The 12,194-nt window shown below is 31.9% G+C and overlaps 1 protein-coding gene across 7 annotated transcripts in view; it reads right to left on the bottom strand.

Annotated features, from left to right (window-relative positions):
- wge (BAH domain and coiled-coil containing protein winged eye) overlaps positions 1-12,194 on the bottom strand; it is a 205,445-nt gene that overhangs the window by 10,560 nt on the left and 182,691 nt on the right. For 5 of the 7 annotated variants that reach the window (XM_074140773.1, XM_074140772.1, XM_074140776.1 and 2 more), the window contains 12 exons: positions 11,983-12,149; positions 11,453-11,692; positions 10,798-10,905; positions 9,927-10,290; positions 8,716-8,912; positions 7,690-7,903; positions 7,515-7,603; positions 7,315-7,423; positions 3,347-3,414; positions 1,796-1,970; positions 1,618-1,718; positions 14-220 (listed from right to left, as the gene is read on the bottom strand). In XM_074140773.1, the coding sequence (XP_073996874.1) occupies positions 14-220; positions 1,618-1,718; positions 1,796-1,970; positions 3,347-3,414; positions 7,315-7,423; positions 7,515-7,603; positions 7,690-7,903; positions 8,716-8,912; positions 9,927-10,290; positions 10,798-10,905; positions 11,453-11,692; positions 11,983-12,149 (2,039 nt within the window). The remainder of the gene's footprint in view (positions 1-13; positions 221-1,617; positions 1,719-1,795; positions 1,971-3,346; positions 3,415-7,314; positions 7,424-7,514; positions 7,604-7,689; positions 7,904-8,715; positions 8,913-9,926; positions 10,291-10,797; positions 10,906-11,452; positions 11,693-11,982; positions 12,150-12,194) is intronic. The other 2 variants (XM_074140775.1, XM_074140774.1) reach the window with 2 other exon arrangements.

Here is a 12,194-nt window from a genome sequence, read left to right as displayed (position 1 = left end):
AACATCCTCATACCTTAATAACATCTGAACCTCTCTGAATGGCCTTGTAGAAAGTTTTTCTAGGTCCTCTATGGCCGACCGCTCGTCCTCTTTTAACACCTGGCCCTCGCCAGTCCCACATTTCATGTCGGGCCGGTAGGAACGCAGCAATTTTTGATTTAGAACCATTTGCTACAGGTGGTACTTTGTGATCATTGCATTTTTTCTTAGTACAAGAAGTCTGATGAAAAAGAAAAAATACAATTAACAATCAATTAATAATGAGTGATAATACATAAAAACCTACGCCGCTCCTCAAAATACTACGGTCCTTCCATAAGTTCCTTTAGTTCCAATCACCTTCCTGCAATCTTCTAATGGCTATTTCTTCACATATGTCCGATCAATTTTCTCTTCGGTCTTTCGTTTTTAGAACACGAACGTATGGAGAATTTTTGTGTATCTGGACACGAACGTACGAGACTTTTTGTGTATCTATCATCCATCCATTCTTATAGGGTGACGAAACAACTGAACTTTCGGCTAGCAAAATTTTGGGGATATTTCAGCTTTCCCAAATTTCTTCATTTCTTACTCTTTGCAGCCAAGTGAGAGACTACACTTCTCTTCTAAAAATTCATCTCTTTGGCTAGCAATTTGCTTAACAATTGCATTTTTTGGTACTTATTGCCTTCTTCTATTGAAGGCCAAACCCCAAGATATTTTTTAAAGACATGATTCGGGAAAAACACCCAATCACCGATTTGAAAATTCACTGAAACACATTAAACGTCACAAAATTGTTTTTTTATTTTCCACTGTTTAAAACAAGTCCGTTATCCGAATAAGCGTCAATAATTTTCCGCATCATGTCTTATCTTCATTACCCGATGCGATCTAAAACTCGTAGTCCGCGAATTTTTGAAAGCTGAAATTTAAAATATGTTTCTGTCCTAACGTCCTTAACGAAACAAAATGGCTAAACCGGAAGAACTACTTTGGTAAATGAATTCTTCATTAATTAAAAATGGCTTCAACAATTTTTTTTTCAAATAAAAACGTTGAATACCCATTTTACTCAAGATGGTCTATAACGTTTATTTGAAACATTTTCCCAGGAAAATTCGATTATGGGCCATTTTGGGAGAATAGGGTGGTTAGCTTCCCTCAAAAGAACCATTTCAGTAAAATACTCGGTCCGTATTTTGTATTGAGCTAAATTAAATGTGTAGATAAAAATCCAAAACCGAAAATACCACTAATCAGAATGGATCTTTATACTCTTTGGGACTTTCCTGAAAATTCCCCAATGATTTTTTGTTTGTTTGCAACTCTGCTCTAAATAGAGCTACAACTTTTATTTGAATATCTCTATGGAATTAGTTTTAGAGCATTCTGTGGCGCAATAGAGAATGGTTAAAATTGTCATTTAGGTATTTTGTGCAGTTAGTTTTACGTCTGGATTATATTAGTAATAAGAAAAGCATTAAATTTCGAAGTTGGAACAAATGGATAAGACAAAAACTAGGGAATTGTTGTATAAGGAAGTCATGTTCGTTACAGAATTTTAGTTTAATATTTATTTAAAGAAAATCAATCATCAATTACTTAATTATAGATAAATAAGATAACACTCACTTCTGCGGGCTTTATGATTGTTGTTATTAAAGGACCCTTTTCATTTGCACCCTCATCATCAATCGATACTGTAGATTCTTTGATCCTCATTTCACCAGATTCTAAATTACAAATACAAAAAATAAAAATTAATTAAATAAAAAGTTTACCTTAAAACTCAAATTAAACAAGTTATTACCAGAAGAATGTTTATGTTTATGCTTTCTGTGATGCTTATGCTTTCGTTTGTGACGTGTCTTACATCCTTCCTTATGCTTATGTCTGTGTAGTTTACCAGCATTTTTCAGCAAACTCAGTTTCTTTTTCCTTTTCTTTTTCAGCCGTTTCCTTTCTTGCTCGCTCTGAAGAAAATCCTATTACGAGGTTTCTTTATTATTAAAAAACGTCGAAATTAACATTTTTGGTTAGTTTGTTTTTGTTTTGCATTTGAACTGCCACGTCAAAAACCACAGCATTTCCAACAAATTGTCCAAAAAGAAGGCCCTGTGCATATGGAGTCAATTTTACTAAAACCGAGGCATGCATCAAATCTAAATCTCTTCCAGTTATAGTTGCCGGGACAAATCAAGAGATTGTTCCAGAAAGGAGTCCATTGAGCCCACTGTTCCAGAAAAGAGGTTTTTCTTATAGCCAAAGCGCACAAAAGTCTTGCCTTGCCAGGGAGATCAAGTCGTCCCATTTCCTTACAACCCTACTCCCTGGCACCGCGAATAAAGAGACCTGGACTCAATCACTGAGTTTACCTAGGCATTTCCAAACCAATTTCAAGCTAAATGCACAAACGCTTAGCGTTTTTAATGGCGGCCTGACAATCGGTTAAAATTCAAATCGCCTCCTTATTCCGATATTTCCTGACATGATAAATCAGACAGTATCTTTTAATCCATGAATTTCCACTTAAAAGAATGCTGGGAAATTATAGTACGTACCAGTACCTGGCCCTAGTCTTAAACGCACAAAAGTGACTCAGAACCGTCCGGGGTAATACTATGCGAAACACGATCGTAAGTTCAAAGAATATTTGGACGTTTAAGCCCAGGGGTACAATAAGAGAAATTGAGAAGTTTTTTACTATTAAGGACTTAACTCAAGCAAGATTTTCGACATAACCATAAAAAATTCTAGTACATGTTAAAATACTAATTAAGATGAAAAAATGATCTTTGATTTAGTTTTGTTTGTTCAATAGATGAGCGAAACCAAATGAAAATTCCGAAATCTCAACAGTTAATCGGATAAGTACTTAAATAATAGCAAAGCTAATTTTAGATAAAATAATTTTGCTTAAAATTAGGTTTTTTAAAAGTAACTGTAGATATATTATGCTACTAACACCATTCAAAATAAAAACGTTGCTAGGAAAAAATAATTGCAGCATTATTTAGGTATGAGTTTAAAAAATTAATTTAAAAAATACGATTTTTATTTTGAATTTCCTTCAATAATGATGGAAAAAAGGAGTTAGATAATACGATACACACTGGAATGGAAGCCTTTAGTAAGATAAACAAAAGGATAAAAACATCTTTAATCTGTATCGAGGTAACAGACCTTTACCACTAACAGATCTTAGGTTACTTTCTAATGACCTATTATCATTTCAACTTCCGTTAGTTGGCGAATTAATAAATTATAATTCTAACTCTGAATTATAATTATAATTCTTGAAATAATTTCACCGTTAAATATATCTACTTTTCTACATCAGAATAATAATAAATTCACTGACCTCTAACACGGATATAATACTTGGGATTGTTTCGGCAGGAAGTGTTGGCTCGGCCTCTGATTCTTCATCTGTTATAAACAGCATCATTTATTAAACACGATAATCTTATGATTTATGATAATCCTGAACAAATCTATTAAATTATGGTGTTCAGGAGGTAAAGTGTCAAATATTTTATAGTAAAATAAATAATGAGCCAATAGAAATGATAAACTATTACAAGTATCTGGTGTCGGTTTAACTCTACAACTGACCACTAACGCACACTTTCAAGAAAGCGGTTAGGTACTTTTAAAGCAGCTATTTTGATAACATGTAACAATATAATTAAAAATCAGAATATTGCTTTAAAACCTAAATTTAATGATTTTAATGCAGTAATCATTATGTGCTCTGCAGCACAAGTGTGGGGTTTTCAGCAGCACCAAAGTGTAGAGAAACTCAACCAGTTTTTCCTTAAAAAGTTGTTTACACTGTGCGCCTTTCGCATTATGTACTATATACTGAAACTAATGTACACCCTCTGTATCTATTCAGATTGCACTGTATTATTTTACTAAAGTGTAATCTATGATACGGCCTCCCAAATATGTTGGCTTCTGTTAATGTTAAGAGAAAATTGTTCTGGTATAAAGAATACTCGTATATACAATTGTATTATATCGATTTTGATCGCTCTGGTTTAGAGGACAGTATTTTTCTAAATTAATAGAATCTATTAATTTAGAATTTAAAAGAATGCCAGGCACCAGAATTTGAAATGCAAAATTTCATAAGTTGTATAAAGAACTAAGAGTAGATCTTGGTGCAAGTCATTATGTTAGTGATAGTAACTCCCTGAACGTAACTAATATAAGTACTACCATGAGACTGAGATGGGAAATGTTATCGTTGAACTATGTCATATCTGAGTAAGGGTATGTTTGTGTGCTCTGAAACACGGGAGACATTGAAGATGTAGCCAATTTTGTGAGAACTTGTCCTGTCTTGAGAGAGTTCCGTGTCAAATGGCTAGGGATGGTCTCTATCAGTCGTAGGGAGGTTATTAACCACATGAATGGGCATTACGGTTGGCAGAATATTTACAAATACACTCTATGAGCTTGGCGTTACCGCAACAATTTAATAATGACTCTTAACTCAATCATCATTATAAATAATCCTGATAAAGAAAGCACATAATTAAAACTGTCCGGTAGGACAGTTGTATAAGGGTTGATCGTCAAAAACTGCACGAAAAAGCGTAACGTTGAAAAACACCCAACTTTGACAATTTTTTTCTCTTTTTCTATAAAAGATAAAATTCCCAAATTTTCTTTAAAATATAGGGCAAACCCTCCTTTATAACTGTAATTTTTTTGCAACCCCCCAGACCTAATAGATTTTGAGAAAAAAGTTGCCGAAAATGAGCAAAAACGGCATTTTCAGAAATTGTTGTTGTTCTTGTTGTTGTTGTTGTTGTTGTTGTTGTTGTTGTTGTTGTTGTTGTTGTTACCTTTTTTGTAAACTACGTAGCGCCTAAACGCGAGAACCGATTTTCATGAATGAGGTGACATTCTATTCGGAATTTTATGTAGATGTGCCTTTTGGGGGTCTCGACGCTGTACACCGAATGGGAGAGGAGTTAGCCTCCTTTATGTAAGGCCCCCTTCAAAATTATTATTACTAATTACTCTGTAAATCTTAGCCCGATTTTGATAAAATTTGGTAGGATGATAGAGTTAGGGCTCCCCTACGTAACATTAAAGCGGCGATCTGCTCTTACACTAGTTAAGGGGAAGTATAGCAATCGTTTCAAATTATCGACAAGTGAACTGATTTTCATGAATGAAGTGTCATTCGAATCGAAATTTTGTATAGATTTGCACTTTAAAAGTCTCGTCGCTATGCCTCATATGGAGGGGAGTTTGCCCCACCCAAGTAAGGCCGTTTCTAAAACTATTATTACCAATATTTCTATAACGCTTTGTCCGATTTTGATAAAATTTAGCACGAAGAAGTGATTAAAGCTCCTCTATATGGCTGTGAAGTGCCATCATGCTCTTACACCTACTAAGAGGAAGTACTGCAATCGTTAAAATTATCAATGGGTGAACCTATTTACATTAATGAATTGTCGTTCGATTAAAAATCTTTGCCTCTTTGCCTTTTATGGAGAAGTACTGTAATCGCCCGTTTATTTTTCTTACTTCTCTTAAAAGGAAGGTCTGAAATCGCAGTTTAAATTTGCTTTTTACGTACAAATACCTTCCTATTTTATATAAAAAGGCTTTCTCAAAAAAATTGTTATTGAGGATGGTTTGGGGACCGCAACTATAATCATTCTTTAAAAAGATCTCTCCAGTGGTAGTTACGGTTCCTACTTAACACCTTATCAGGTTATAATGATAGAATTGCTTATTCCAAATTTAAAAAAAACAGTAAAGCAGATATGTAACTTAGCAAAATAGACAAAAATGAAAATCTATCCAAAAGGTACAAAAATCTCCTTAACAAAAACTTACAGTTTAAAAAGTTAAGTATAAGGGTTGATTAAACGCCAAAAGGTACACAAATCAGCAAGTACCCAACATTTCATTCAAGCTTAGTTGATATAATTTAAGTAATTTTGCTGCATTAACTTTTCCTTCACATTTTTTAGAATTTATTAGATGCCACAGACCCTTATGCTGGCCATTTTCATCTACAAAATATTTGTTCAAGTAGCACTGTAGATTGACTTTAATATCTATTAATCTATAATAATCAAACTATTAATTACAGGTTAAAAAGAAAACGTTATAAAAAATAAAAAAAATTACGAGGCTACAAAATTTAAAAACTTTTTTAAAAAAATGCTTACACCAACATACATCAATGATTTCGATTATTTTATTTTTAATAAAAATCGTCTGTTTAAGTTTATTCTTCGATTAAAGTAATTGTTATTTTATGTAGTAGTCAAACGTTTATAATAATAGGTAATAATTATCTGGCTTTATCGCAAATAATATAGTTTTCTTCAATCACACTCTCAATGTAGCTGTTCTTCTCACAATGTTATATAAATGTTATGTAATATAAAATAAATAAGATATGCATATTTTTAGGACAGCTAATTATTCCAGTATTTTACTGTAAGTAAAATTAAATTACAATTGAGAAATGAATAATTGTTGTTGAATAATCTACTTGTTATTAACTGTGTGTTATTTGTGCTCACGAATATTTCGGTAAGACGAATTCAAGTCTGAAATATTGTTTTAAATCCTCCGTGATTCAAATTTAAACAGTAGCCGACTCTAACTTTGTCTTTTTCTACTTTAACATGCATGTATAAGATGTGACAACTTCAGAATAAAGGGCATATTAAAGATAAATCAGAAGAATAATTTGGAATAGAGTTAAAATAAAGTACCTATTTAAAAACGAAGATATAATATACATTTTATCATGATTATAACCAAATAATATTATGAACGAACTGGCCAGCATCTGTGGCATCTAATAAATTCTAAAAAATGTGAAGGAAAAGTTAATGCAGCAAAATTACTTAAATTATATCAACTAAGCTTGAATGAAATGTTGGGTACTTGCTGATTTGTGTACCTTTTGGCGTTTAATCAACCCTTATACTTAACTTTTTAAACTGTTAGATATAATATGAGTATATATGAATATGGTTTTATTATATAAAGTATTATATGAATTATATTATATAAAATAAAGTATACTTTATTTTTAATTAGTTATGTAGGTTATGTTGTATAATAGTTTCAGATTTTGTATTTCTGCTTTTTGTATTTTTAATGCTGGTTGTATTTATAAGTTTAGTTATTTTGTTACGATAAATTTAAGATTCAGTATCCAAATTTTTTGAACTGGTGCAATATCAAACTCTGTATTGCTGTATTGCTTTAGTTTTCTATACGTTTAAATATTGTAAACAGAATTATTTAATTTAAATAAAGTTTATTATAATTACATACCTTGTTTTTCATTTGAAGGATCAATTTCCATTTTTTCACTTTCTTCGAGGATATCTTCAACATTACTCTTTTCTACCAAACTTGGTGGTTCTGGAGTTGGTAAAGACCTCTAAATTGAAAAAAATAAAATAAAAAACTTATATTAATAAATTTTTAACATTTTTTTTCCTTCAATTTAAACTAAGTAAAAAGTATAAAACCTCAACATTTTTGTTCTGACAGTCCGAACTATTGGTTGAATTATGTCTTTTCCTCTTGCCCAGCGATGAAAGTGGATTTGGATCATATTCTTTAAAAGAGGCAATTTATAAATTTAAAATGGAACCAAATTCACTTTTTCATTCAAAATGTGGGATAAACAAATTAATTGCTTACCAATCATTGGATAATCATGAGGCAATAGTCTGATATCATCTCGATTGATTGTACCATTGTCACCATCATCAAATTCTACGCTGACAAATTTATCATTTGGTCCACTTGTTGAACACACCACTCCCGGATAGAGACAGTTATACTGCTGGGACCAGTATGCACACAGGCGAGTTCCCACTTTCAATGCTACATCATCCAGTCTTACTTCTAGGATCTAGAATAGGCGAATTACGCAACAGGTTAACATCATTTCATTATATAATTTTTTTAATGAAAATCTTATGAAATAATTTCATGACAATGTGTAGAGTGTACAGAGCGGTAACGCACAACCTTAAGAGTCTAGACCAGAATCGAAGTGAGAGCGAAATCGATTCAAACAGGCACTTTTAGGCATTCAATGGACATCAGTGAGAAGCAAAATAGCATTGAATTCTGTCATTTAAGGAATATACTTTCGAATTTGTTCAACGTTTTCATTACTTAAGTAATGGCCCTCAGAATGACCCTAGCCTAACAACGCCTACCTGAGTCCCAGAACGTCTTCTAAGAGCCTGCAGTCTGGATTATTAATAACCGGTAATTTATAATTGAACTGTTCATTAATGGCTGATGCATCAGAAACCTAACTTCCAACTACTAAGAGATCGATCAGAACAATCGTAGGAGAACCAAACCATGTGCTATCACCAATGCGAAACTACATTTTTCAACTTACACTACCAGTTTGGGACAAATGCAGTAGACCGCCGCAAAATAATGAGTGTTCCATTAGAACAAAAATTCGAATTGAATTCATACCAGTACTTGGATCGCTCATGCACACTAAGTAATCACAGATCAAAAATTGCTTCAAAAATAAGGAACAAACCTATTGTCATCGAAAGGATTAAAAGTTAAGTCGGTGTTTAAACAATAACTTAAGTTAACAAATAAATATTTTTAAAAAGATTTCTAGTTCATTAAATCAGTCAGGTTATAAATTTTAATAATTCAAATCACTTAAACATCTTAACAACTACTTACAGCATTATTAATTAATTCTTCGGAGCAAAGTATATGCGGCTTTCTATGCCTTTCTTTTTCCAGAATAACCTCATAGATACCTTCAGCTTTAGCTTGGGTAATATGTCCAGTGTAGAAAAGACCACCAACTGCCATCATAATTGAACGCGGTAATTGTGTAAGATGTTCTTCTCTTAATTTACAATCAGGCATGTCTGCTGAATATATAAATAAATATATTAATAATTTGTTTAATTTAGATAAGATTTAAAAAAAAACACACACACACACAAAAAATGAAATATTTTATATCAAACCTTTTGATGTATTATAATAACAATAGTTCAGCGCACATTAAAGATTAAGACACAAATATAGAAAATAATCTTTTATAAATAGATTACACTTAATTGCCTAACGAAATTTCTAACTAGCTAATTCATTATATTCTCACATAAACAGGCATAGGTTATAAAGAAGAGAGTGAAACTTTAGAAATCCATTACAAAAATAAAAATGTGATACGTTTAAAAGCATTATGTCAGACAAAACAATTAAGATAAAGCTGATGATAATAATATAATGCTGTGGTGTAATTTAGAAGAGAAAGAAATAACTAAGCAATCTATTTAAAAACTATACCTAAACGAGGCGAAGAGATAAGAGCAACTAACTAATTTAAAATAAATTTTTTAAATATATATCGTGTGTGCTTTCAATTATTAAATACAAATAAGATATCGATAAAATGCACTTCAATCAGCTAATGAATAAACTGATTTTTATTTTTTTGGTCGATTTATTTACTTTATCTACTGAGACCATTTCAAGTAATTCTTATATGTTAAAATGATTAATAACTATGGACCATGCCATGAACAATAAGCTAAATATTTTTTTTACTAAGAAATTTATAGTTGCAGTTTTATCAATACTCTTTTTTAAAAAACAGAGCCATTTATCAGGGGAATAAGCAAAATCGCCAGCATTTTAATCGAGAAAATTAATCAACCAGCAATACCCTGGTAGTTTTAGTTTTGTAACATCTCAGTAACTGTTTAAAATTTACTTTAGAGAATATGGAAAATAAAACTCAGCTAACCACGCACTGAGTGTTTATTCTCCAACTGTTTAAATTAACTATTCAAACAATGCTTTCCAGAAAACTATAAAATTGCACTAGCATTTTTTTAGATTATACTAGTTGTTAAAAAAAAACTAAGGTAACTTACATTTCGAATCAGTTTCCGCAGGAATTGTAACAGCTAAATCCGACTGGCTTGATTGAGGCGTTGATGAAATCGTAGAAGTTTTATCCGTTGATTTTTGGCAATTTTCACTTTTAGATGGAACAATTTGCGGTAAGCTGGATGTAGAATTTGTTGATGTCGTCACGGTGCTTTTGGATGTATTTACTGGTGATGGTGTGGAGACTTTGCGCTGCACTGCTGAAGAGTTCGAGTTTATTTTAGGTGAAAATGGTAGTACCACTGGTGGCAACCGAGAATTGGTCTTAGAACACACTACAGCTCGTCCGCTTGGGCTGATTTTTCTTCTTTTTTCTGGTGATCTACTCTTTGCTCTTTTCGGTGTTGACTAAAAAAAAATTAAAATTCACAACATAATTAGTATTAAAAAGATTATTGGATTTTTTTTTCTTTTTTTGGCAATGGCTTTCGACATACAACCAGGTAGTGCTTATCACTAGAATATCACTCACTTTCCGTTCTTACTTATAAATACATTCGCTTCACTCATTCGTCCCTCTACTCTATACAACTATTTACATAAACTACAACTAATGGATGGATCAGTACTCAATATTCCTGCCATCCTTATAGCTTAACCGAAATTAAAATCACGCACTCCTTCTGTAATCATTTCCTTGCATTCATTCCATAACTTTTAAATACATTCATATTTCATTGCTAGCTCTGCTATAGACTTAAGCACATATATGTTGGTGGAGAATATTATGTCTTCGTAGCGAAATGGTGCATCTAAATACCTGTATATGTCGTCAAACATTCGTTTCCTTTCTACTACATAACGTTTTTTGGTTTAGTCAGAATAAGAATAGTGACTGAATGTATATAAATTTACCTTTCCAACGGGCGAAAAACGCCAAGCTGGAGAGCTTTTAAACTGTGGCTCTAACTTTGGTTTTGGTGGGCTGAGCTCGATTTCATCGTCATCACACCAGGCTTTCACCTTGACAGATGATTAAATATTAATAATGTTTGATTTTTCATAGAAAGATTAATTACAGAAGTAATTAATTATCACATCGGACAATGGTCCTCCGTCGAATGGACTAAAATAACGTGCTATACAACATATAATTACAAATGAAAATGAAGCTACTATGAAAGTAATAAATTTAAATGTTGACTGTAATTAAATTCACTAAGAAGTAATAAAAAAGTTATAAAGTATTTATTTCTGTATGATCTTTCCTTAATGGGATGTAAATAGAATATCTCCAATCATAAACATGGGTTATAGCATTAATCTAAAAACTTGAACACATTTTTGTAAATATTTACATACTGTGAGCAACAATTGTTAAAATCAAATCTCTAAGGTTGGTAAATAAGGTTCATCAAATCACTTCTTAATTTGAAAAATAAATAAATGAACTTACTTTATGAATACTAAAGGTTAAAATTATGTTATTTAATTCCTACACTACCCTAAATATAGCTGGAAACATCATAAACAATGCAATAACTTATCTAAACTAAATAAATATAAATACCTTTGCTTCTGCTTTAAGTTTTGGCCGGATTTTATTAACTTTTGGCGTCGGTGGTGGGGAAGGTTCTTTTTCATCATGACTGTTACTATGCAATAATAACCCGACAAGTCCTTTATTTCTTTGTGATACTATAGTCTCTGTGTTGGTTGGTTCTTCTGACTTTCTTGGCCTACCAACTTTGCGTTTCTTTGAACTTGAACATGGCGATAAAGGCGGTGGATTTCCACAGCTATCGGATTCCTGATTTGAGAAATAAATAAAAAGATTAATTAAAACATATTTATTATGTTTTTATTTAATTTTTTATTAAGTTCGAAACTTTAATTTAAGGGGGAATGGTTTAGACTTGTTTTCAAGGAACTTAGAGCCCCTTTACACATACTTGCAACGATGCCAAGATCCAATAGAAGTTGCTGACCTCTAATCCTTATAACATTTTTAAAACATTTAATCCAAAATGTCTCGTTTTACATTAAATTTATAGCCACACCCTTGTATAAATCTATTTCAAAATTCTTTTCTTAATTTACCTGTGATGAATGTGAAGGGCTATCCAAACTCTTCCGTTTATTGGGTGTTAAAGTGGGTGGTGACAATAATGGATGGTTCTTCTGACTTGGCGATGCACACCATGGTTCTAAAACTGGAGGTTCACTCAGTATTGGTATGCTGACTGGAGGCAGTTCTTTTTTACAACCTTTTATTAAAAAAAATGAAAACAAATTAGTCTAAACTTGTATTA

The sequence above is a fragment of the Rhodnius prolixus genome, unplaced genomic scaffold, assembly GCF_049639745.1.
Source record: "Rhodnius prolixus isolate KJV_2025 unplaced genomic scaffold, Rpr scaffold_6, whole genome shotgun sequence".
Classification (NCBI taxonomy): Eukaryota; Metazoa; Arthropoda; class Insecta; order Hemiptera; family Reduviidae; genus Rhodnius; species Rhodnius prolixus.
The sequence above is the reverse complement of the archived record's forward strand: the minus strand, read 5'-3'. Positions and strand labels throughout refer to the sequence as shown.